This window comes from Haliotis cracherodii, unplaced genomic scaffold, assembly GCF_022045235.1.
Source record: "Haliotis cracherodii isolate W230 unplaced genomic scaffold, xgHalCrac1.p SCAF_7, whole genome shotgun sequence".
Taxonomy (NCBI): Eukaryota; Metazoa; Mollusca; class Gastropoda; order Lepetellida; family Haliotidae; genus Haliotis; species Haliotis cracherodii.
In genome coordinates, this window is record NW_027266330.1 from 25,745,208 (window position 1) to 25,773,042 (window position 27,835).

Here is a 27,835-nt window from a genome sequence, read left to right on the forward strand (position 1 = left end):
CACGTATGGCACATGCTTTCTAATATGATATAGATATGCTGCTGGGTTAACTAAGCTATTCTTCTCTGCAGATACGCACTTCTTCTCTGTCTGAGAAGTTAACTTTGATACAGATTTGTGGATTTCAATTCTTCACATTCATTCATACGACAGATGCATATGACTGCAGTGAATTCACCCTTATCATGGTGTAAACCAAGAAGGAAGTAAAATAGAACTGGCGACGCAGTACAGGAAGGCATATAGAAGGGTCCTTATGTCAGTGTGGATTGTCTCTATCAGAATGTCCTCGTGTAGGGATGGCAATGTTTGAACTACTGTAGTGTATTGTATTGGAAGAGAAACAAACATGACCAAACATGCTTTGAGCTCACATGTATCAATTCAACAACTGCGGACTTCTTCATCCCATGATTGATCTCAACCTCTGGATTCACGTAAGTGTGACTACAAATATGATATCTATACAAGACGCTTTATGGCCTTGCAAGCACTGTTTGTACAGAACCATCTGTTCATACTTAGAAAGAGCATTTATTTGTTGTTTAACAACTTAATCATCAATACTCAAAACCAGTGATATTATAAGTAACAGTCCATACGACCACCACCCCAACCCTCAATAAACCCACCATCACACACACCCATTAATACGCCTCATAGGGCAAACACAAGTTGCTGTTCTTACCCGGAATATGCCCTGGGAAACTCAGAAGAAAGCATGAAATTACAAACAAGGTATGGACTACATAGCGCCGGGAAAATATTTATAGCTCATGGTAATGACATAATTCTTTTCACATTGTAATATAATGTTACAGTAACAGAAGTCAAGATCATAGTCACTTTTCAGTTGTTTAAAGTCCATATTCTGCATCAGGTGATTCCTCTCATTCGAAGGTATAACCTCTCAGTCTAATGATTATAAAGGCGGTTATGGAAAATATAAGGCCTTAGTGAGAATGAGCGACATGTCCATATTTGATATCAAATATTTGAACCATATTAACGTAGTTCGTCATTTGTGCTGATTAAATAATGCTGCAGTTTAAGGTGATCAGAAAACAATGTTTCAAGGGATACATTATTTTATTCAGTCAAAAGCTTTATCTGTTTTAATCTTCGCAAACATAATTCGAAGTCAAAATAAACAGAAATTTGCTCGTTATAACTAAGTCAGTGAATAACTGCAATTTATTTTCAAATAATCATTTAAATACTGTATTTTAAAGTCGTTTATAATGTATTTTTTCGTGGTTATCATTGCTCATGGAAATTGTTAATTTGCCTGTTGGTGAATATTGACGTTACAAAAAGATTCTATAATCACCAGTGCATTCATTATTCGACTGTATATGTGAACCTGTTGAGAACAAACTACTTCCTTCTTTGCTTGGGCTATTTGACTCGTTGTCTGGCAGAGATAGAGCAGGTATGTGTAAAAACCTATGAAATTGACTCATCTGTCATCCAGTGGCTTTGAGTGTCGGACATTGTCCTCCAACTGTGGGTGGGTGTAGATTTGTGCTGTGTTTAGCACAACTCCACAACACCACTACGGCAAACCATCCCGTCATGCACGCATATGGAAACGCGGGTAGTTAGCATGAGTGAACGCTTTAACACAAGGCGGCTACGCTAGCGTAATGTACTTCGATTACAATAGGTATTGCAATTACTTATTTGACAATTACATATCAAATATAGTTGCCTACGTCTGAATACTAAATTACAAAACAAACATGGGAAGGGGGGAACCCTGTAGACTTCCGTTGATGTGTATGTAACTATATACAGGTTCACGCGTTTTCATTTGTTTGTTTGTTGTTTAACGCCGCACTCAGCAATATTTCAGCTATATGACGTCTGTAAATAATCGAGTCTGGATCAGACAATCCAGTGATTCACATCATGTGCATCGATCCACGCAATTGGGATACGATAACGTGCATCAACCAAGTCAGCGCGCCTGACCACCCGATCACGTTAGTCGCCTCTTATGACAAGCATTGTCGCCTTTTACGACAAGCATGGGTTGCGGTAGACCTATTCTACCCCGGACCTACACGTGTCACACGCGTTTTCAATTTATTAAGTTTCCACAGGCACGGAATTCATATCCGTAATAGTAATCCCGCTTCAGGGAAGTTGGTATTTACTTCATTTCTTTCCAGAAACGAATCTTCCTTGAACGTACAGCATAAAGTATTCAACCATTTGAATTATGTCTTTTCATTTATTGATGCAGGTTGATCTACCAACACCTTATTTGGAATGGATACATTAAGTTGACATCTTTATGGCACTGGGTGAACAGATATTGATGGACAAGGATGTATCGCACCACAAACAGCTGTTCCAAAGAAGGATTCGTTTCACCATGAATCTTTGCACATGTTTCTACGGCGTTATGTTGTGGGGGAAATGACAACCGCCATGTGTTGGGACATATTTGAATAAGGAAGACTTGAAGCGAAAATGGAACCTAAGGATATTCTTCGAAGACACCATGTTTTCTTGAAGGATCACCTTGATGTGACAGGTGTCCTAGACCGCCTTTTCCAAGAAGGAGTATTCACGGACTCTGAAGTAGAAGAGTGTCGTGCTGGAGACGTCAAGTCTAAACAGTGTAACATCCTTTTGGATACCCTACGGAGAAAGGATGATCATGGTTATAGAACCTTTTGTGCGATCTTAGACGATATCCAGCCGAATATAAAGACACGTTTGGACCAGGACGGTAAGGATATATGTATAGGATTAGTTGGTTGGCTGGTTGGCTGGTTGGTTGGTTGGTTGGTTGGTTGGTTGGTTGGTTGTTTTACGCCGCACTCAGCAGGATTCCAACTATATAACGGCGGTCTGTAAATTACCGAGTCTGGACCAGGCAATCCTTCTTGGCATCATGAGCATCAATCAACGCGTTTGGGATCGATGACATGCATCAACCAAGTCAGAGAGCCTGACCTCCAGATCCCGTTAGTTGCCTTTTACGGCAAGCATTGTTGTGAAGACCTATTCTACCCCGGATACGTATAGGAATACCAATTGGGATAACTCTTGAAATGAAACTCCACACCATTTATAACAAAGCTGCAGTATACTAAGTACCAGCTACTACTCATTTATAGTTTCATGAGAGTCAATAGTGACAAAACATCAGTTTATGGTTTGGAGGAAAATATAGATGTGGTAACTTGTTTTATTCAAGTCTGGCAGCTTGCCATTTAATTCGTCCGTTTGACATTTTCTCTGGAGAAAATGTTCTTTTCTTCTTAATGAAAAAAATTGTTTCACGCTAAGCCATATCAATTCCAAAGACTGAACCTTTAATATTTTGACTACCTTGTAAATAAAAGCGCAAATCACAGCATAATCATGACAGTGATCGAGTGAATTTGATTTTACGCCGCTTTTAGCAATATTCCAGCAATATCACGGCGGGGGACACCAGAAATGGGCTTCACACATTGTACCCATGTCGGGAATCGAACCCGACGTGACGTGACGAGCGAACGCTGTAGTCACAAGGCTACCCGACCGCCCTAATAATCATGAGAACTCGCTGCTAAAAGCAGAATCAATTGTACGATTCCAACTATATCATAAACAAGCAAAATATGTAAACGCAAATCAAGTGTTCACCTGGACAAAAATGAGAAGATATGGTACACGTCAAAGTAGAAATTTGCATCGGACATCATCTTGGTCACTGAAGCTTCAAATTTGGAAATGTCCTCCGCAGGTTTTGAAAACGTTTTGAATGCTTTAACCCTGACCAAACAATTTGGGGGTAAGAGTTGGAAGACACTGTTTTGGAATTCTCTCGCAGAATAAGTATACTTGATTGTACCTAAGAATTTTGAATGTACGACTGGAGTTGATGGAATGTTGCTCAACATAAAAAGGGAAAGTTGACTGTTGTAATGTTCAAATCATTCCTCTTGTCATACAGTCCTGTGGATGTCACTCTTTATTTTTGTGCATTGAACTAAATAGGAAACATCGGTTTCACTTATCTTTTGTATGTCTAATTCGGGTGGGTCAGTGGAAATGAGTTGACTGTTTCGCCATTATTGTCCGATATCAGATCGTCGATAAACCTGATAGAAATTCTAATCCAAATTCCTGGTTTTGGAATTTGCTAATCCCACCAAAAATGTGGACCCTTATGCATCAGGAAACAGATAGGGAGGTGAGCCTAAATGTCATATCCCCAGATAATGATTCCATAGTTTACAAATTGCAGAAATTTGCAGAACATTTCTCTATCGTCACCACGTTTTGTGCCGTCAAAAACCAGGTTAACGTGTAGGGGAGGAGTGAACAAAATTGAAATACTTTGAGAGACGTGAACTTGTATCTTCTTTGAGATAGCACACACACACACACACACACACACACACACACACACACACACACACACACACACACACACACACACACACACACACGCATGCACGCACACGCATGCACGCACACGCACGCACGCACACACACACACAGCCAATCGTTTGAGTACGGTATAGATTTCACTTGTCTCAAATGTTTTCTGTCTGCTTAAATATTCAGAACGCGTGGACCAACGTTATATAACCCGAGTTTAGACATTGTTCCTTAACCTGCAGCGATATATATAAAATGTAATACTGTATGGCATGCTTTAGAAAAGCTTAACTTTCGCCTTTGTTACTTTTAATAAAATTAGACGCCATAAACATCAACAAAAATATATTTAAATTCCAATATTTTGTTGGAGCAAAATGTCCTAGAACTGAGAAAGTGCGGATTTACGAAGATTTATTAAGTTTTTACCTCCATAAACGCAAATAATATTGATGTCATTTTTTTAATTATTCACCATCAGTTAATGGCAGTAAATGTTCTGCGATTGTAACTACAAAGAAGGAAATTGAGTAAAATATCTAGCAATTCATATTCAAGTAATTTTAACCGTACATGTGTGCCTGCTTATAATATATACCGTGTGCATAAAATCAAGGCTTGCAGGAAATAGACACCCAGACACTCTCCCATGTGACTGTGCCCCGAATAACTGTACAGCTCTCAACGAGCCCGGACTGGTTCACTAATTGACTAGTATGTAGTGTGTATGCAGATATGAAAGGACGGGATACAAGGAAGAAGATGTGGGAAAGGCCTGATCAGGAAACATAGAGAAGTGTGTATACAAAGATAGCGTCATGGATATATTTAATATTATCCACTAGGATATAATGATCAAGTATAATACATTTCCAATATTTGCACATGCATTTAATCGATTCTCATTGCTGCAGGACTTGATAATGACGTCACAATTTCATTACGTGACGTCCCCTGAACAATAGACAGGGTTGACATGTCATACGTTTTTTCTTCATTCTCGTAAATGAATGCTCGTAGCTCTTTTATTCTATATTGTTCACATTCAGTGAAGTGATAGGGCTGATTAGAAATATGTTGACCACATCCCTCTATAATACTGTACATATTACAACAATGAGCACCCAAAGACTATTTAGCTCACCTGTTGTAAAAATCTTTAAGATTGTATGAATGTTGCTGTTGACAAAATAAATGTTATGAAAAGGTCGAGGAAAGGTCAACAAGACGTAATACGTGTAATTAGCGGGTAACGGTAAATGTCATTAATCTGGAAGTAGTAATAGATAATAAGGACTGTTTGTGACCTACTAATGCCAGGTCAGGGTAAAAAAGAAAAAAAGATGCCCCAAGCTACATCACAGGTTATCCCACATACTGCCTATCAAATGTCATAATAGTACATGTGAAATGACTGACAGTGAATGAATGATGGGTGAGTTAGGTTTAACACAACTTTGAACGCTATTTCAGTCACATCATGGCTGTCAGCTTGACGTGGGAGTAACGCCGGACGTGATGCAGGTCGTATTGGCTGGACACTTAATTGACAACCATGAGCCCGGGCCTACAAACATTATCGGGGGCACGGGTGGCTCAGTCGTCTAATTCGCTGTGCAGGGTTGCGTCCCTTGGGCACGCCAGAAACCTATGATTGTGGGTTCTAATTCCGGTTCGCCCCGATTATGGGGGGTGGGGGGTCCGTCCGGGATTCGAACCCACACTTGCCAGAGTGAGGCACCTAAGCGCCAGCACACAAAGTCAGCGACCTAACCCACTCAGCCACCGAGGCTTCAACAGTAATGAAAGTCCGACAACTAGTAGTCTAGATCACGTACTTTGAGTACCCCTCTGACAAGTGTTAATTGGCACGGCTCCCATTGCACGCCTGTGCGGCAAAGCACAGCATTGCGTGTTACAATGTTTTAGACGACTAGTCAGCCCGTAGACACCCACACCCTGACGAAACGTTGAACTTTTAGTTCAGATGAGCTAAAGTGGACCAAAATGACAGTTCCAATAAAAGAGTGTATATTTCGATAAGCAACGTAATTTTGTGGAGCCGTTTTAGAGACACATATACTTGAATCATCATGCAATGTTTGATACGATGGGTGTTTTATCGAAGTTATAATCAACGTCTGAATGTTTACTGAGGAGAGACAATACCATTGACTCACAGAAGATTTAAATATACGTAGATGAAAATTCATCACACATAAATGTCCATATAGAGTCCGATTTTGAATAAAAGCCAATCATTTACAAAAGCCGTCAAAAAGGAAAATGAAGAGCATCACAGACAGTTTTATATCTCCCAGCTAGGTATCGAATTTTAAAATATTCCACCCTAATTTGTTTCTTTATACAATATAACAATACTACTAAATTAAAGATACGGGTGCGGGTGTTTATGCAAAGTGTTGGAGTGGATAGACATAGTGAAGTTTACCATATGAGGTTCACAGCTAAAGAGAGTTATCTCACCTCTCCTTATCACATTGAAATGAATACTACTAGTCAAAGTAAGCACAAACAATATGTTTGTAAAGTTATGTGTAAAGAAGTGGTCGGATTACTTCCCTGTTGCTATATTCAAACTTTAGCCTGTAAACAGTGTACTCGTATCTTCAGGGCTAACGATCAGTCTGGCCTTATCACGGGTCTAAGGCGCCGCGATTCGCTGTGCAGAGTTGCGTCCCTTAGGCATGCAAGAAACCTATTATTGTGGGTTCGAATCCCGGTTCGCCCCGTTTATGTTTCTAAGTTTGTCAGCACCATCCCGTGCTCGTGGGTTTCACCTAAGTGGTAAACGTCCGAGACCTGCATCACTTCGGGCTTTCCTCCCACATCAAGCTGACACGCCGTGATATAACTGGAATACTGTTAAAAGCGGCGTTAAACCCAACTCACTCACTCACCACGGGTGTTTATAAATGGACAACCGCGCACTCACTGGCAGGGATCCACACACGTTTGGGAAATAGCTATAAAGTTTAATAAAAATGATTTTTTTCTGAAATTAAATGATGCATCTTTCAATGCAAATTCATAAAGACATCTCCTCGACTTGGTCGCGATTCGCATTTTCCACGTGCATGTTCATTCAAGGCGCACGATTTAGATATTTGCTTATTCGTGTGAGCATGATACTCAAACGCTTGGTTGTTTAGTGTTAAGAACACACAATGATTGCTCAGCCACCAGGTGCTCATAAAACACTTTAAACCGTAAATAATGCTCACGCAAGACCACCACTTGCTGAAAATCAACATCTACCCACAAAACCGAACTTGCCAGACATTTTAATGTTCGTCGAAACACAGTATCATCTCCCTGGTGACGTTGTCTACAGGTAGGTGGGTATGCTTGCACTGGTCCGAACAAATGCCGGTTTTATAGTGCTGTCCCATTGTGATACCATGCCGCATGGGTATATCAACCACTCGCTCATTTACAGGCCACCGTTTTATAGCTGGAAAAAGTGTTGACAGCAGCTTTAAACAACAAACAAAGGAAACAGTTCAGGCAGAGATGTACGAGTAATGGGTAAAATGACACGTTTAAACACAGGCAACATGGCTTTCAAAGGGATAGCTCACATGCTGTGTGCGTTTGAAAGGGAATATCGGAATTTTAACAGATTACAACGAAGGGTCGGACAACTTGCAGTGTGATAATCGGGGAACAAATCCAAATCGCATTTAAGCAGATATGTCTGGATAAGTGCGGTATTTATAAATGTATGATATAATAATAATAATTGAACTGACGATGTTTGCAGTTTTAATCTGTTGCCTAACATCTTTAGCCCAGTTGAATGAGTAGGTCGGAAATTACTTCCCCTGTCGAACTCTTCACAATGGCAACTGCTTTCTTCACTTTGTGGGGCGGTCGGGTAGCCTAGTGGTTAAAGCGTTCGCTCGTCACGACAAAGGCCCGGGTTCGACATGGGTACAATGTGTGGAGCCCATTTCTGGTGTCCACCGCCGTGATATTGCTGGAATATTGCTAAAAGCGGCGTAAAACCATACTCACTCACTCACTCTTCACTTTGTCTGAGTCTGCTTTGAAATTGTTGTGCTGTAAGCAGTATTTAACCAGAGCGTAACATGTATTCTCATTTTAATGTCATTATTTTATGACTGTAATGTGCACGTATTGAGACATTATATTTGTAAAATGAAACCTTACATTTTATGTCCCTAAGAAGAAGATAACAATCTCATTAAAATCAAATCTTAGTTCTCGCTACCCCTAAACAAAGATCTGAGGACATCCCATTAGGGGTCACGTCAGAACGGCATTTCATCCGACCAATCAGAGCATCGCTTACCAGATCATGAAAGTGACAGTCGGAATGTGATTTCTAATCATGCAATCTCGAAAACTTAAACACGGGGTATTCAGAACGATAGTTACGGGCTTAACGACTCAATCAATACAATCTAGAGCATCTATTAGCCATTCCAGAATGTTCTTTTGTTCAGGTTTCAATTTTGTAATCGAGAATTTGTCAAAATATGTTTCGAAGCGTTGTCGCCAGTTTGAAATTAGTGCCGTAAAGCACGAGAAAGCTGCCTTCTGATTGGCTAATGTCGACTTCTTGTCAGTCATTTCAAAGTTCGCGCAAGGTCGGTCTGACGTGACCCGAAATGGGATGTCCTCAGATCTTTGTTCAGCGGCAGCGAGAACTAAGATCTGATTTTAAAGAGATTGAAGAAGATAATAATATTATTGTAGAGGTCAGAATTGGTTATTTCTAAGGTAATGCACTTGAGGTAAACACCACCCGGATGTTATACTATCAACGTCGGGTAAAGCCTCTCCAAACAGCAGCATACTTTTCGTCTTTTGTCTTGTTGTTAATTCAGTAAGTACCAGTTAATTCAGTAATTACCAGTTAATTCAGTAATTTTGATTGACATTGTTCTTTCCCGAAAGTGTAGGAAGCTTGGAACCGAATTCTGCCGAAACTTTTAAACGGAGATAAATTGTGTCACTGGGCGATATTCTTTACAAGGTCAGCACTAACGTGTTGTGTGTTCCTGTTTCAGATGGAGCAGGGACAGCGTTGTATGTCAATAAGAACAAGATTGAACGCAAGTACAAAGCATTAATAGACAGAAAAGATGCACGCATTGCTCAACTGGAAAAGGTGAGAGTACATGAATATCTGACATATAATGAACATATCCTTCTAAAAATATAAGCTGTGTCAATTTCCACATGAAAGTGAAGTGGTACATGCAGGCTCATGAAGTGTGACGGGGGCAGCTTTAGCCAACGTTCATGTTTCCTGTTCACAAAATAATATGATATAAACAGAAAGATACTATTGAGTAAGCAATATTTTCCACTCGAAGATTTCATGTATGTAAACTATTAATTACTATGTCATTCACATGTCTTGAGACCTGCATCACTTCGGGCTTTCCTCCCACATTAAGCTGACACGCCGCGATATAACTGGAATATTGTTAAAAGCGGCGTTAAACCAAACTCACTCACTCACTCACTCACATGTCTTGAAATGAACCAAGACATTCCAGGGAAGGTTAATGCAGTAAAGCTATTCGATCGAATAGATTAATCATATCTCATGTATTCTAGAATGAGGGGGCAGTAGGGTAGCCTAGTGGTTAAAGCGTTCGCTTGTCACGCCAAAGACCCGGGTTCGATTTCCAACATGGGTACAATGTGTGGAGCCCATTTCTGATGTCCCCCGCCGTGAAATTGCTGGAATATTACTAAAAGCGGCGTAAAACCATACTCACTCACTCACTCACTCTAGAATGAGCTCAATATATATGGACTCGTGAAGATCTGTATAAAGAAAAGGGTCTTCAGTAACCCATGCTTGCCGAAAAAAGCAACTATGCTTGTCGTAAGAAGCGACTTACGGGATCGGGTGGTCAGGCTCGCTGATTTAGCTGCGTGGATCGACGCTCATGATGTCAATCACTGGATTGTCTGGTCCAGACTCGATTGTTTACAGACCGCCGTCATATAGCTGTCATATTGCTGAGTACGACTTTAAACAACAACAACAAAACCCCACCATATATATGAATTATTGATTACATATTAAACAGTTATATTATTGTAGGAATTAGAAGAACGAAGTTCTGATATCACGCACATGTGTGCTGAGCACAAGAAGGAGATGGACGCCAATACGTCACGTATGAAGCTCTCGACGGACGTGGCTATGGAGGAAAAGGAACAGACCATTGCTTATCTGCAACAACGGATTCATAGTGCTGAAAGTGGGAAGCTGAAAGGTGAGAATCCAAATAATGTAACGAAACTTTGGACCAGAGACTTATTTAGTTCTAACAACAATTCAGAGATGGCCAAAATACCCCTAACGTACATTGATATGTCAAACACTTGAACCTTGCGTTGACTGATTAAGTTGTCATTCTGGTTTCGACCGCCTCCGTGGTCTAGTGGTACAGCGTCCGCCCGGAGAGAAGATCCGGGGTTCGATCCCCGGCCGCGTCATACCAAAAGACGTTAAAAGATGGTACTTGTTGTTACCCTGTCTGGCGCTCGGCATTAAGGGGCTAAAACAAGGACTGGTCGGCTCGGAGTCAGTATACTGTGTCTGAGTGGGGTATTCATGTTAAACTGCGGCATGCTATCTCAGTGAGCTAGCACCATAAATCGGCATAAGTCCGGCCTAGTACACGCAGCCACACACATACATACACGTGCATGCACGTCGCTATATAAGTGCAATAATCTTGGACGCGACGTTAAACCCCGTTTCATCTCACCTCATTCTGGTTTCATGAGTTGGTGTAAGGGAGACAACTATGTACACATTCAACAGTAGTGACTTCATAACTTGGGTTAGTCATTCACTGAAGTCAAACAAATGTTTCAGCTGAGAAAGCATTGGAAGAAAGTGTAGCTCTCAAGGAAGAACTGCAATCCCGGATACAGCTCTTGGAGAAGGTATGACTTAATTTGTGACACATTGTTAACATTCCTCTGGAGTTGGAGGTACAACTGTAAATCTTGAAATTAATGCGTCTCCAAATCAATGCTTCTGACCCCTTGCCAAAAGTTCCCCAGTGGAATGATATATATGATATATAATCAGTATATAATCAGTATATGATTGGGACTGATCTATCACTCAAAAGCACAGGGAACGACGAAATCATGAAATATATTGCGCTACACAATTTTCAGCAACAGACAACAATATCCTTATATTTTGACATTGTAAAAGAAAACAATAAATCTATTTGAACATAATATCCAGTGTCAATAGTAGTTCAATATATTGATCATATTGAAAATAGGATTGTGATATTTTCAAACCAGACAGTCAAAGAATTTTCGTTTACATCTAGATCTGATATCGTATTTTAAACAGATAATCACAATATTGTATGATATACCAATATATTGATAGAAAACCACACAATATCCATTGTTTGCAGTTGAACTGTACTGTTGAATCATTTTAGCCTTGTATGTATGACATTAGTAAATCTGTCGATTCTGTTGACGATACATTCATTCGTTGTTATGGTAATGAAAGTGTATGTTACTATTTCTACGTTACCACGGATATGATTATTACATGTACTAGCAGCTGTTTTCAGTAAGCAAATACACATCTATATTGTAGACATCTCAGCTGCTCTTATACAAACTTACAATTTCAGGAATTTGCTGATTGTAAAGAGAAGTATGCTGCTATCACACAGTCCACAATAGCAGAACGATGTGTCAACGCAGAAGAACATGCAAGTATGTTTGATGTTAGAATCATTGACGACGTGACAATGAGAACGGAATAATGTTACTGAGATGAAAACAAGTCCTTTACGGTGACTTCAGAATAGAAATGGACAGATAGTATTGAAGATTCCGCATGGTATACATGGCTGCATGTGCTGTCAGTATAAGGAAATATTCACTCCTTTATCATTCACGGGGGCGAATAATCCATGTACATATGCACAGTGAATGCTGCGCTATACAAATGCAAAAAAATATTATTATTATTGTTATTATTATTATTATTGTTATTATTATTATTATTATTATTATTATTACATAAGGACTATGTATTCCCAATCTATGTTGGCTCTTACGAACAAGCCCCCATATTTGTGTATTTATTGAAGCGAAAGATGAGACATACTTACTGCATCCAATACCCGAGTTTATGTAACAAACATTGAACGTTGGTTATTTTACCATTTCAGATCCCACTGAATGGAACATAGATACGTGCACGATGTGTCGACAACATTGTGAGGAGAATCAGGTCATGTACAGACTTCCATGTATTCATCTGATGTGCCAGACCTGCTTGGAACATCTCAACGAAACCCACGGAACCTGTTCTGAATGTTCAATAGCATTCTCTCGTACTGACATCAAGCTAGATACTTCAAGAAGAAACAAAGCAAGATGGGAGGACAGAGAAACAAGAAGAACCTGCACACATAACGATCGCCATTATGAAGAAGAAGCTGTATGTTATTGTCCTCGATGTGAAGATTACCTATGTGCAGAATGCAACAACAATCACGGTCAAATTAGGAGTTTTGCTGGGCACGCAACGTACTCCATGGAGGAAATTCAAACCATTCCTTATCAACACTTCATGAAAAAGCAGATGTGTCATCATCATGAAGGGCATGATCTTGTCCTTTATGACCAAGATTGTAAGATAGCCCTATGTCTAGTCTGCATTCAAGTTGATCACCAGAACCACAATACAGTTCATCTTGAAAAGGTGTATGAGCAAGAGAAGAAGGCATTAGAGGTTCTTCTGGAGGACCTTGAAGTACGATCAGAAGAAATAAAGAGAAACGTTATGGACATGGAAGACTACGGGCTGGCTTTAGACAAGACTGAGGCATCTCTGTTCAACCAGATATCTGTAACAAGGGAACGTATGTCGCAGCTGCTGCTCCAAAAAGACAGACAAGTCCAGAGTGAAGTCATCCAAAGCTTGGTAGCACCAAGGATTGCACTGAAGGAAAATCTGGCCCGTTTGCTCAAGACATTCAGTTCTGTAAAGACTGCTATCAGATTTGGCAAGCAAATTCTTCAGTACTGTTCCAAATCTGAGTTTCTTGAGTTGAAACCGATCTTACATGATAAGTCAATGATAGATTTGAATATAACTTTGCCTAGCGCAGACAGACGTGGTGGTGAACTACGGTTATTGTTCCATGGACAGAACAATCTGGAGAGAATGATACAGTCTTTTTTTAGCTTATACAGTCCTATGATAATGGCTGCGGAACCACCCTCAGATGCCACCCCAACAATGGAAGGTGTGTCATGTAGTTCTTCCCTTTGTCACACGTTCCTGCTTTGAGAGCTTTTCCTGTTTTGTGTGACCAAAATTAACGCCGCTTCAAGGCAGCATAAAAATTGTCTTTGGTGTTTTGCTGTACAACAATAGGTGGCACGAACAAAACATATTTTATACGGATATCCCGAGAATGGAGAATGTTATTCTATACGTAAAACTATAATGTTGATACCAAAGGGCTTATGTCATACCTTGAACAACAGTTTCAATTATGCAATATCATGTTCTAATGATCTTATAGTTTTGTTTTTCAATGTAAATGATATATTGCAATATACAAATCTGGACAAATGGAATGTCCAATGACAATCCATACCAGTACATTCAACCTAGGTGTTGCTCGTCTCCAGATTCTCAACGTACATCCTGTTAAACATTCAGACAATACCACACAAGTCACAGACAAGCTAAGAGGGGTGGGGGATGGGTCCTTGACTAACTACGATAATGGGGTTCATATCTTCCAAACATGACCCGCCGTGATACTGCTGGAATATTGCTAAACGCGGCGTAAAAATATATGTTCTCACTCCATATTGACAACAATGATGTAAGCTTGTTGTGTCCCACATAGACGAACGTAAGCGGTGGGTCTCAATTGTATCTTTTCAGACTACCTGAGAAGAATTAACTTACTGGAGGAAAGAGTAGAAGAAAACGAAAGAGTAAGTCGATGTTCATTTTCGAGCACTTGAAGCAATCATTAGTGGAAGTGAGTGAGTATGGTTTTACGCCACTTTTTGCAATATTCCAGCAATATCACGGTAGGGGACACCAGAAATGGGCTTCACACATTGTACCCATGTCGGGAATCGAACCCGGGTCTTCGGCGTGACGAGCGAACGCTTTAACCACTAGGCTACCCGACCGCCCCTCAAAGCCTTAAGATAATACTCAGCGTGTCGAATCTTCAGCGAACGCTTTGACCACAAGGCTACCCGGCCGCCCCCTCAGTGGAAGTACTACATGTACTTACACGTTATATGCATGGGGTATATAGTTTTTTCTACGAAGTTGGTTACAGTCTGTCTGTCGAAACATTCAATATATTATCTCTTGCAATGTTCATGTTTTAGGCAATAACATGCCAGACAGAGATGCTGTCACAGAAGGTCAAGGGTATTCGGCTTGTCAGGCAAGGTAAGTTTTTAAGGTCAATGACCATCAAGGTGAATATGGATGGGCAAACAATATTGGTTACTGGGATACTTGTCAAAAAACGGGGGCACGGGTGGCCCAGTCGTCTAAGGCGCCGCGATTCGCTGAGCAGAGCTGCGTCCCTTTTTCAGAAACCTATGATTGTGGGTTCGAATCCCGGTTCGCCCCGATTATGTTTCTAGGTTTGTCAACACCCTGCCATTTCACGTGGGTTTCACCGAAGAGGTAAACGTCTGAGACCTGCATCACTTCGGGCTTTCCTTCCACATTAAGCTGACACGCTGCGATATGACTGGAATATTGTTTGAGCGGCGTTTACCCAACTCACTCACTCACTTGTCAAAACCACTTTTAGGTATGGCTTGGCGATTGCTGAAAGTGATGCCGTGTCCCTGACCTGTAATATTCGAACACTATACTTTGTTTTCTAGAGCTTGAGCAAAAGACGAAAGAGTTGCAGTCTACCGAGATTATTTCAGCTTTGAAAGACATGGTAATACGTATTCCTTTACGAACCAGAAATGCGATGTAATTAAAAATATCTACTAGTCTTTTGTATTATTCAATAGTGGCGCTGTAATGTAAATTATCCTAAATGTCCTTAGTTAATGGAAACACTCTAGATGTTACGGATATGGGTGGCTTGGCATTTTGTGTGAGACAGAATATTTACAGTAAGCGCCTCAAAACATCTTTTCTCTGAAAAGAGGAACCCAAACACTTTTTTTTAAGACCACCTACCATATCCAGTGAACGACTTCGTTTTGTTTTGTTTAGCACCAGTGAACAGATAATTTCTTTGCAAATCACTTCTCGACACCACCCCCCCCCCCCACCCCCCACCCCCACCCCCACCCCCACCCCCACCCCCTCGAACCTCACACTATAAATATATAGTGGGGGATACCTAAATTCCCACCTTGACATGTATATTTTGTGTCTTTTCATACAACAGAAATTGAAGGATTTGCCGTACCTAGAGCAACGATGCAGGGATCATCAGGACAGTATGTTGGTTGGGTGGTTGGTTTGTTGTTTTACGCCGCACTCAGCAATAATCCAGCTATATGACGGCGGTCTGTGAAAAATCGAGTCTGGACCAGACAATCCGGTCTGGACAAGACGAGCATCGATCCATGCAATTGTGATCGATTCAACCAAGTCAGCGAGCCTGATCACCCGATCCCGTTTGTCGCCTTTTACGACAGGCATAGTTGCCTTTTACGGCAAGAATGGGTTGCTGAAGACCTATTCTATCCCGGATCTTCACGGGTCGAGGACAGTATGTATGCATGACTCCATGTACCGTATTCATTTTGAACACTGCTATTATTTGTTCCTGTAGCGTAAGCTACCTCTATGATCAGATTCACCTTTAGTGATCAAAACTGAACAAGGGGAATCATGCATTTAATATGACAAACATATAACATATTACACCCATAATTTAATATACCTATATATATCCCACAGAGCTTAGCGGAGAAAGGAGTCAACACAAAGAGGTAAGACTTAAGTAATTCATATAAACATCTTTGAAATAGCAATTTTCTTAATCTTCAAACCAATATTAATGTCTTAGCTGCAGTGAATGGCTAGACATTATTCTTTCTGTTACAGGAAATGACATCTCTGAATGCAAGCATCGACCTTTTTCGAAAAAGATGTGAACAGCTTGTGCAAGGTGTGCAGTCATTTTGTTCGTTACTTCAGGACACATGTAGAGTTGAGTCAGGACACATGTAGAGTTGAGTCAGGACACATGTAGAGTTGAGTCAGGACACATGTAGAGTCTAGTCAGGACACATGTAGAGTTGAGTCAGGACACATGTAGAGTTGAGTCAGGACACATGTGTCGACGTGGGACGTTGATGATGGTGTCAGTCACTGGTTTGTGTACACCAAGTCCACATGTTCAAGCATACGTAATTCGACAGTCTTTATATTGGTTATTTAAACCTAGTTCATACATCCCTTATGAGACCTGCATCAATTCGGGCTTTCCTCCCCAATTAGGCTGACACACCGTGTTATAACTGAAATAATGTTAAAAGCGGCGTTAAACCCAACTCACTCACTCACTCACTCACTCACTCATACATCCCTGATGCAACAAACACGTTAGCACATGACAGTTTTAACTTTGCCAAATGGATGCAAAATTGCCGAATTGGAATTGAACATTCTAAATCGATCATGTAATAATAATTTAAGTTATCTTGTAATTACCCTCCCTGAGTGTAGTCTTCTCTTTTCACGGGGCATAAGTAGCCCAGCAGTTTCCCACTTTAAGCTGACACACCATTTGAAATACTGTGGAAAGCGGAGTTAAATGCATTTCACTCATTCATTCGCTCTTTCTCCAATAGCGTTGGAACAAACGGTAGTCTGTGTTGGTAGTCATCGAAATGGAGTAGACAGCTTCCTCATCGTCTGTGAGTATATCTGGATTAACTATAACTTTGGAAAGGGTTTTGTAGCTTTTATGTACAAGAGATTCTTTCGATATATGATAATTTTCTAATAACGAAAGAATTATATTTTGCAGAGGTTCGTGTCTCATAACCATGTTTCATCTGTACACACTAGACCATAGATTACCTAAAGTAAAGATAGTATTTGCTCATCTTACAGTTAGTTGTATTTTACTTCTGAATCAAAAGCAGGTAATGACCAACTGAATTAAATTTCGTAATACATTCTGGTCTTTTGTGGTCTGCTGTCTATCAAATCCTGAATCTTTGACTACGAGTTTTGGCGATTTTTTAATATACATGTTAAAATTTAACTGCTAATAACCTTGATGTTATACTTTAATGATTATATGAAAATTGAGTAGCAAAGGGTATTATTGATCTCCATTTTTCCTCAGGTCCCAGACTGAAGATGTGTAAACAACGGGTAAACACACGGTGGTGCAGCGTAGAGAATGGAGAGTTAAGCAACATACCGTCAGACAGTCTACAGGAGGAGTCGGTCCAGCTTCGTTTTCGAAAATTTTGGGGCACTTCCTGCTCCGAGCCGCTTCATCCAGCACCTTGTCAATTTCACCATGAACCTACGTATTGGGAGGTGGAAGCTGACATCGCTGGTATTGATGATGAATCCTTGAAATCTCAAAATAAAGAACCAATCTTGGAGACAGGAGTTGTCGAGGAGACGGTATTGGACACACGCGCCTTTATGTCAGCTGGTGAATTGTCTTGGTGCGTTGTTTTGTGTTTGTGTTCAAAGCACGACTGCATATGCAAACAGATATGGCAGCATGGACAACATATCAAGTGTGTCCCCATCTTAAAAGGAGAAACTGTTATGAGATTCGGCGTTGTATTGGATGCTGTAAGGTCGAAACTTACGTTTCTAGACATTTTAAAGAATGATATATTGAGGGTGTTTGATTTGGAGCATACTTCACCGTTGTGGTTGACCTTTGGCGTGTCAACAAAGATACCTTTCTCTGTGAAGCTGAAACTGATCTCAGGAACAGACTTAGAAATGAATGCTCGAAAGAAAGGCCTCATCCTGAAAGCAGTATCACAGTGATAGTTTGAAAAATGATGTAGTCATTTCATGAACTCGACAACTGTAATTTTAAGGACTCGTATCCACACTCAAAGGGTATGACAGTATTCTCAAGCAGACCAAATTCAGAAAATCTGAGTAATGTACATCTAATGAAATGCTAAACACTACTCCTTGACTTGGTTGATGCATGTCAACGTATCCAAATTGCGTGGAGACCCGTGAAGATCCGGGGTGGAATAGGTCTTCAGCAACCCATGCTTGCCGTAAAAGGCGACTATGCTTGTCGTAAAAGGCGACTAACGGGATCGGGTGGTCAGGCTCGCTGACTTGGTTGATTCATGTCATCGATCCCAATTGTATGGATCGATGCTCATGATATTAATCACTGGATTGTCTGGTCCAGACTCGATAATTTACAGACCGCCGTCATATAGCCGGAATATTGCCGAGTGCGGCGTTAAACAACAAACCAACCAACCACTCCTTATTGATGTCCATATGTCCTTAACAGCCATGTATCACGTGGACAAATGTCCATATGGCATTAATCTCATTTTTATATATGTCTAAGATAGCATGGTCACCTGCTGGAAGGCTGGGAGTAGAACAAAGTATGTTGCCCTCCGTTGGTTTAGTGCTGGTTCACATCATATAAGTAAGTTATATAAGTAAGTGAATGAGTTTCGTTAAACGCCGCTTTGAACAATATTCTGTACCACACGACAGCTTGATGAAAGGGTAAAACCCACATTAATGCAGGGTTAACACGTTTACTTCTTTGGTGAAACCAATGATCATCTGTATGGTGCTGACAAACCTAAATATATGACCGGGCAAAACTGGGATTCGAGCCACCGATCATCATTTCTCGACCACTTCGACGACTGGGCCAACCGTGTTGCCTCATTTTATATATAAATCTAAAGGGCACACAAATAACTATTTCCATGGAGCTCTAAGACAACATGTAAGATAATCGATTTCGGTTTCTGTATTTACATAGGTGTATGTGATATTGTGAACAAAACAAAGTGTTTTGTCGGAACCTTTATACAGGATGCGTTTTACAACAAGGTACTTTTGTAAGCGGTTCTTAACCCTTTATTAGATGTATAGGGGCGGTCGGGTAACCTAGTGGTTAAAGCGCTCGCTCGTCACGCCGAAGACCCGGGTTCGATTCCCGACATGGGTAGAATGTGTGAAGCCCATTTCTGGTGTCCCCCGCCGTGATATTGCTGGAATATTGCTAAAAGCGGCGTAAAACCATACTCACTCACTCATTCACTCACTATTTGATGTATAATATGTTACTTAGTAAACGTTGCATATCTACAAAGGGTGACCCTTTGAAGTGAATCAGTGATCGAACACGGATTACATAATGTGAATGCAAGCGTCAAATAATTTACATAATCATAACACAGTTCTGCTAAATGCAATGTACAATGTCCAATGTACGGTTGAGAAATGTCCATATGATTCTCACACGGCCACTCAAATAAATGTCGTTCAGGGGGGCGCGGGTGGCCCAGTCGTCTAAGGCGCCGCGATTCGCTGTGCAGAGTTGCGTCCCTATGATTGTGGGTTCGAATCCCGGTTCGCCCCGATTATGTTTCTAGGTTTGTCAGCACAATACCCGTGCCCTTGGGTTTCACCGCAGTGGTAAACGTCTGAGACCTGCATCACTTCGGGCTTTCCTCCCACATTAAGCTGACACGCCGCGATATAACTGGAATGCTGTTAAAAGCGGCGTTAAACCCAACTCACTCACTCACTCACTAAAGTTCTTCAGATGACATGTATGTGTAAATACCTGGGCATACAAAAAGACATCGCTTCGGTTTGTTTGTTGTTTTACGCCGCAGCAATATTACTGCTGTATGACGACGGTCTGGAAATAATCGAGTCTGGGCCAGACAGTCCAGTGATTGACGTCGTGCAGTTACAAACTAAACCATGTCTGTACAACACATACGCTATTGTGATTATATTGTTTTTTTATTACTAAACCTAATGCTAACAGTGTAGGAAACAAGAAACCAAAAATACAAAGTGCTGAGTGGATTAGATATGAAGATTTTGAAATGCTTTAAATATTAATTATTTCTAAAAGTAAGAAATAATTAGAACTTCAATAGAGTCCATCTTAAGTCCAAAGTACATCCCAATTGACTTAGTTTTGAGTACTTTAGAGTTTATGTGATACTAAAGATTTCCTGATCACAGTGTTACTTTTGTGATTGAGTATATGTGTGTATGTGTATGTATTGTTACAGGAGAAGAGTCACATAAGCAGTCTAGTATATTCTTTATAAACTAACAATCAAAACATCCTACTCCTTTATTGTGTAAACAAATGTAAATACATGTACATAAGAACGAGAGTAGCTGAGTAGGCAGATCGAGCGTGCATAAACTCAAAGTATCAAAGGGAATCAGATTTAAGAACGATTCCGTGTTAAACGCGCAACTCTTAAATGTCGTCTATCGGGAGACCTTTAATGACATGAGATTAATAATGCAATCCCCAATATGAAGAAGTGCAGCCGAAAGACTAAATTAAAAAGGTAATCAATCACTAGTTTGACTGGTTAAGTCTTGTTTATGTACAAGCAGCCGTTAAACAACAAATAAGCCTTAATATCCAAAGGTGTCAGGAAAAATAGTTTTAAAAAACCAATTACAACCTTATCAACTACAGAAGGCGGTCCCTTGGTCACGCATGAAACCTATGATTGTGGGTTCGAATCCCGGTTCGCCCCGATTATATTTCTAGGTTTGTCAGCACAATACCCGTGCTCGTGGGTTTCATCGAAGTGGTAAACGTCTGAGACCTGCATCACTTCGGGCTTTCCTCCCACATTAAGCTGACACGCCGCGATATAACTGGAATACTGTTAAAAGCGGCGTTAAACCCCAACTCACTCACTCACAGAAGGAGGCCTCAGGTCTAGTGTTGGCCATCAAACACTTCGAATTATTCGTGAACAGTCCCGTAACTGTATTCGTGGACCATAGCCCGCCCACTTTCATACATCGTACGAAATGCAAACAAACGTGTGGAATGGTGGAGCTTGATGCTTCAAGAATACAATTCAATGGTCAAGCATCTCTAAGGAACGGACAATGCGTTGGCTGATTCTCTGTCTCGGGTTTAGACCCAGCCTCCTATCTAACTGTGTCATTCATAAAAGTTCTCGTGATCTTGTGGATATTTTATACCATGTATATATTTTTCATAAAAATGTAAATATTAATGACAGTTTCGGTTTATTTGATCCTTTTATTGTCATGTATTAGTACAATTAGCTGCTATTAATAAACCTGTGAACCTACCACGTTTTCATCATTACTATATTCTTGGGGGCGGTCGGGTAGCCTAGTGGTTAAAGCGTTCACTCGTCACGCCGAAGACCCGAGTTCGATTCCCGACATGGGTGAAGCAATGTGTGAAGCATTTCTGGTGTCCCCCGCCGTGATATTGCTGGAATATTGCTAAAAGCGGCGTAAAACCGTATTCACTCACTCACTACTATATTCTTGTTTAATGACACCCCTGATCATTGGAGTACAGCTCCGTGAGAGCTAGCACTATAGAAACGGCATTAGGCCGGACAAGTGCAAGCAGCCACGCACGCACACACGCACGCACACACACACTCACTCACGCACGCACGCACACGCGCACACAAACGCACGCACACACTCACGCACACGTGCATGAACGTCGCTATATAATATTCATGAGAAATCTCATTGTACCTATGTCGGGAATCGAACCCGCGTCTTCGGCGTGACGAGCGAACGCTTTAACCACTAGGCCACCCAACCGACACCGACAAAGCAAGAAGTCAATGTAATGTTTTTGTGTGGGGTATCCATTTTAAACTAAGGCATGGTGTCTAAGTGAGTTAGCACTATGAAACTTGGCATAAGTCTGGACCTAGTACAAGCAGCCACACAAAAAATATTTATACAATAGCGAAGTGAAGAGAAGCGACAAAATCTATATTCATGAGGAATCTCTGCCATTTGTAGTCTGTCTATTGTACGATTCCGCCTGTATCAGGAGCATGTGTTTATGAACTTCACTTCATCAGTTATTTTGAATTACAAATTGATTGCAAACAAACACACACACACACACACACACACACACACACACACACACACACACACACACACACACACACACACACACACGTGCATGAACGTCGCTATATATGTGGAATAATCTTGATCGCGATGTTAAACTACATTTCATCTCATCTCACCCAACAAGTTTGCATGAAAATAGAATGAACAGGACCTATTTCACATTGTATATGATATAATACGCAGGATAATTGACTATTTGACTTATTCTGTGATTTCCGGCATCATCGTATCATATAGGTGATACACTGACTTGCAAAATGTCGGTAAATGACTCGATGGCCTTACGTTCTCGATGACCTTCACTGTATTAACACCATACATACAGAACAGGGGAGCCACAAGGTCATGTCACCATGTTGTCAATAGTTTGGAAAAGAAACACGTGGATAAAGCCGTAGTCATTTTACATCACCTTTCCAAAGTTACAAACACATAGAGTTACCTCCCTTATATTGTAGCGAAATAGAAGTCAGTCATCAGTTTTTCGGTAGTTGTTCTATAATATCAATGTTTTCAAAGCCAAATTTTCAAATTCTAGGAACCCAGATACAGGCTTCTTACATTCTTATGCGACCATATATGACCTATTGCGTTGTGTGTTTATCTCAACATGGTGTTGACAGTTACTGCTACACCGTCAGCGTATCCTTCATCTTCAATGGGGTGTCCCTGTCGTCTTAGGCACTGACTTGTTTCTCCGAGTTTTAGGTTCGAAAATTATGTTGCTAGGTGTGTCAGAACCATACTCACCACTTTGGTTCTACTTAAGTGGTTAACGTCTGAGACTTGCACCACCTCGGGCTTTCCTCACACATTAAGCTGACACGCCGTGTTATATCTGGAATACTGTTAAAAGCGGCGTTAAACCCAACTCACTCACTCAAATTGAAAGAGTGAATCTTTGTTGTTTTAATGTTAACAATACTTGTTGTCAAAGTGTATCGTTAAACTGAATGTACAATGATATGTCCTTAAAAGTAAAGTTGCCAAAGCTGTATTTGCAACTCTTCTTACAGAAAATGTTGCCATGCTGGATTCTTGAAAGCGAATGTTGCCAAAATGTAGTTTTTATATGGAATATTGACAAAATATTGCTTTGACAGTGAAATATTGTCAAAATGTAGCTTTGAAAGTGAATATTGTTGAAATATAGCTTTGATAGTGGATATTATCCAAATGTATCTTTGATAGTGAATATTGTTAAAATAGAGCTTTGATAGTGGATATTATATTATCAAAATTTAGCTTTGATACTGTATATTGTCAAAATGTAGCTTTGATAGTTGATATTGTCAACATGTAGCTTTGATAGTTAAAATATTGCGTTGAAAGTGAATATTGTCAAAATGTAGCTTTGAAAGTGAATATTGTTGAAATATAGCTTTGATAGTGGATATTATCCAAATGTATCTTTGATAGTGAATATTGTTGAAAAATAGCTTTGATAGTGAATATTGTTGAAATATAGCTTTGATAGTGGATATTGTCAAAATGTAGCTTTGATAGTTGATATTATCAAAATGTAGCTTTGATAGTGAATATTATCTAAATGTAGCTTTGATAGTGAATATTGTCAAAATATAGCTTTGAAAGTGAATATTGTTGAAATATAGCTTTGATAGTGAATATTATCAAAATGTAGCTTTGATAATTGATATTGTCAAAATGTAGCTTTGATAGTGAATATTGTCAAAATGTAGCTTTGAAAGTGAATATTGTTGAAATATCGCTTTGATGGTGGATATTATCAAAACGTAGCTCTGAAAGAGATGATTGTCAAAATGTAGCTTTGATAGTGGATATAATAAAAATGTAGCTCTGAAAGGGATGATTGTCAAAATGTAGCTTTGATAGTGGATATTATCAAAATGTAGCTCTGAAGGGGATGATTGTCAAAATATAGCTTTGATAGTGGATATTATCAAAATTTAGCTCTGCAAGAGATGATTGTCAAAATGTAGCTTTGAGAGTGGATATTATCAAAATTTAGCCCTGCAAGAGATGATTCAAGTTGTCAAAATGTAGCTTTGATAGTGGATATTATCAAAATGTAGCTCTAGGGAAAGGGATGATTGTCGAAATATAGCTGTGATAGTGAATGTCATATTGTATCCTTTAAAGAATATTGTCAAAATTTGCTTTGATAGTAAATTTTGTCCAAATGTAGCCTTGACAGTGGATATTGTCCAAATGCAGCTTTGATAGTGAATATTATCAAAATGAGGCTTTGATTGAGAATATTGTCAAAATGTAGCTTTGATAGTGAATATTGTCCAAATGTAGCCTTGACAGTGGATATTGTCAAAATGCAGCTTTGATAGTGAATATTATCAAAATGTAGCTTTGATAGTGAATATTGTAAAAATGTAGCATTGATAGTTGATATTGTCAAAATGTAGCTATGAAAGTGATGATTGTAAAAATGTAGCTTTGATAGTGAATATTGTCAAAATGTAGCTTTGAAAGTGAATATTGTTAAAATATAGCTTTGATAGTTGATATTGTCAAAATGTAGCTTTGAAAGTGATGATCGTAAAAATGTAGCTTTGATAGTGAATATTTTCAAAATGTAGCTTTGAAAGTGAATATTGTTAAAATATAGCTTTGATAGTGGATTTTGTCAAAATGTAGCTTTGATAGTGAATATTATGATAATGTAGCTTTGATAGTGGTGATTGTCATAATAGACTCATGTCAGATTCGGTCCCAAAAGTGCCAAGCTGTTATAACATATGAAAATGTATCCTAGACAACATATCAGCTATCAAGATGGTAAAAGGTGGTACCTGTGGTTACCGTGTCTGATGGTCGGCATTAAGGGTTAAAATAATGACTGATCTGCAAAGAGTCAGTACAATGTGTCCGAGTCGTGGTTCCATATATTTGAGTCGACTAGCACTACACAACTGGCATTTGTCTGGACTAGTACAAGCACACATACACGTGCATGCACGAAGGTATATAAGTGAAACAATCTTGAACGCTACGTTTAATCCAATTTCCTAACCTATATCACTTAGTCTGCAATACAAACCCTGATATAAATATATCCAATATTAGCCCATGCAAGTCTATAATGTTTGACAAGTCTAGATTACTGCAGTATCTGAAGATGAAGAGAATCTCTGGGCTTCGTTTTATTATATTTTTAATGAGATAATTCAACAACTGTTTTTTTCTGTAAGATATGTTCATTTCAGAGACTAGATGTTAGTCTATATATCACTCTGACAACCTTAATTATCACGAAACAACATTGGTGGTGTAGTATGCGGCAACGTACTAATTAATTCCATTCTACTAGCTTTAATCATCACAAGACCGCCTCCGTTGTCGAGTGGTATAGCGTCTGCCCGGAGAGCGGAAGCGGGTTCGATCCCCGGCTGCGTCATACCAAAAGACGTTAATAGATTTTACTTGTTGTTACCCTGTCTGGCGCTCGGAATTAAGGGGCTAAAACAAGGACTGGTCGGCACCGGAGTCAGTATACTGTGTCTGAGTGGGGTATTCATGTTCAACTGCGGCACGGTGCATGCACGTTGCAATGTAAGTGCAATCATCTTGAACGCGTTGTTAAACCCCATTTCATCTCACCTCATCTTTAATTATCATATGCCTCTGGTGGTGTCGTCGGCAACAACGTATTAGCAATACAACTCTACTAGCCTTAATCAAGACTAGTAGTTCATAGCTCGTCCGTTACAACTTAGTCATATCCTATTCATATCCTATTCTTTTTTCTGAAAAATCCAGTTGCAAACTTGTCATCGGCTAATTTCGAGGCTTTCGATCCATTTTCCACTTGATAGCAACTCCTCAATACGAGACATCTTGAGTGTTATCATGATTATTGCTTGGTGGCTAACTCTATCAGGAAAGAGACAGATACTTGTATGAAAGAAATATATCTCCAATACACATTTATATAAATGCTTCATCAGATATTGTAAAACGAATAGATGTGTGTAATTTTGTGTAAAAATAAATTGGTTCAACCACATGCCCCCTTCCATGTTTGACATGTTGTAAATTAGTGCAGTGCAAATTAGAAAGCAGATTCTCAAAGATAATATGTCTAAAGATACCCATCAGCAGTTTTTATTATTTTTTAGTTTTATACCATATTATATTTGTAAAAATAAAACCATGTAATAGTATAGCAACACACTTTTTGTCTAACTTTTTATTTTAATCAAGTGTAAAACTGTCTTTTCTTAAACGCCTCAGTGACAAATATGATGTCCGTGGCAACTCCCTATTTTAACCATTTTGACTTATACCATATGTTCCCCTGTATTTTCAGTCGGAATATTGACTTGCCTTTGCATGTGTTTGTGACGGGTGCCACCGGTGGGGCAAATACGCTCACCTGGTACCATCACTATTTGCTTGTGATTCATAAACACATGCTCATGCTATAGTCGGAATCGTACAATCTCTGCTTTGGGCGGATATTTCTTATGGCTATGGAACGGGTTTTGCAGCTTTTATTGCAATCACAACTAATTAAAATGAATTCTGGGCCAACTGTGTTTGACGGTTTTAGGACAGAGCTTGATAAGGTTTCAGCGTCACAGATGGAGGGAATATACAATATATGACACGGGCCTTCGGTTATCCACAACGGACAGACACGTTGAATGCTTATGATTATACTTGGTTGTTAATGATAAAACCACCCTTTAGGAATTGTTTACACGGCTTAGTGCCCTAGGTATCCGGGACGCTTCCTCGCCCACCCCGTGTCCACACTGACATTCAGATTGCGGTTTTATGCATGCTTGTTGCTTAAACGACACGCCCTGTGAGAATACTGCTTGGTCATGCGGTGTGAATAGACACAGCCAGGCATGTAACTACAACCGTCCCTTCGCCTCTCATCGCGCTTTTTGTTACAACTTCTTTCAAGCAGCCCTTGCAACAAAAGGCAAGATTCTTACAACATAACGGAATGTAGTACAAGCGTTCTTAATCCTATGCGCATGCGTAACCTCGGTTTGACCTTTCAAAATCGTCCTTGAGACTGCTGAAAGGTGAAGGCCGTTAAGATGTCAACCTAGCTTTTATAGCGGTGTGAGGTTACATCAAATGACACCTCTGACAAATGGCCTTCTTTTTTCAGGTGGGATTCTTTATGTTGGGGGTATCTGCAGGATCATCAACCTTCCTTTACTGTATTTGCTAGTAAGGAGCACAGAAAGATGAAAACGTAGATAGAAAGGACTTGCTCGTGTCTGACGCCGTGGTTATTGA

At 39.9% G+C, this 27,835-nt stretch overlaps 1 protein-coding gene across 1 annotated transcript; it reads left to right on the plus strand.

Annotated features, from left to right (window-relative positions):
* Positions 1–245: 245 nt before the first annotated feature.
* Positions 246–21,711, plus strand: LOC139447846 (early endosome antigen 1-like). The gene is made up of 15 exons (XM_071229321.1): positions 246–437; positions 2,249–2,740; positions 9,444–9,544; positions 10,496–10,670; positions 11,279–11,349; positions 12,072–12,156; positions 12,618–13,700; positions 14,354–14,406; positions 14,818–14,881; positions 15,331–15,392; positions 15,855–15,906; positions 16,373–16,404; positions 16,520–16,583; positions 17,269–17,334; positions 17,772–21,711. Exons 2-15 carry the CDS (start codon positions 2,479–2,481, stop codon positions 18,440–18,442), a joined length of 2,841 nt encoding a protein of 946 aa, XP_071085422.1. The 5' UTR covers positions 246–437; positions 2,249–2,478; the 3' UTR covers positions 18,443–21,711.
* Positions 21,712–27,835: the final 6,124 nt, after the last annotated feature.

Coding starts and splice junctions, on each gene's coding strand:
- LOC139447846 (XM_071229321.1), top strand. CDS start 2,479: ATGGAACCTAAGGATATTCTTCGAAGACACCATGTTTTCTTGAAGGAT. Junction 15,907..16,372: donor ATGCAGGGATCATCAGGACA/GTATGTTGGTTG, acceptor TATATCCCACAG/AGCTTAGCGGAGAAAGGAGT. Junction 16,584..17,268: donor ATGTGAACAGCTTGTGCAAG/GTGTGCAGTCAT, acceptor TTTCTCCAATAG/CGTTGGAACAAACGGTAGTC.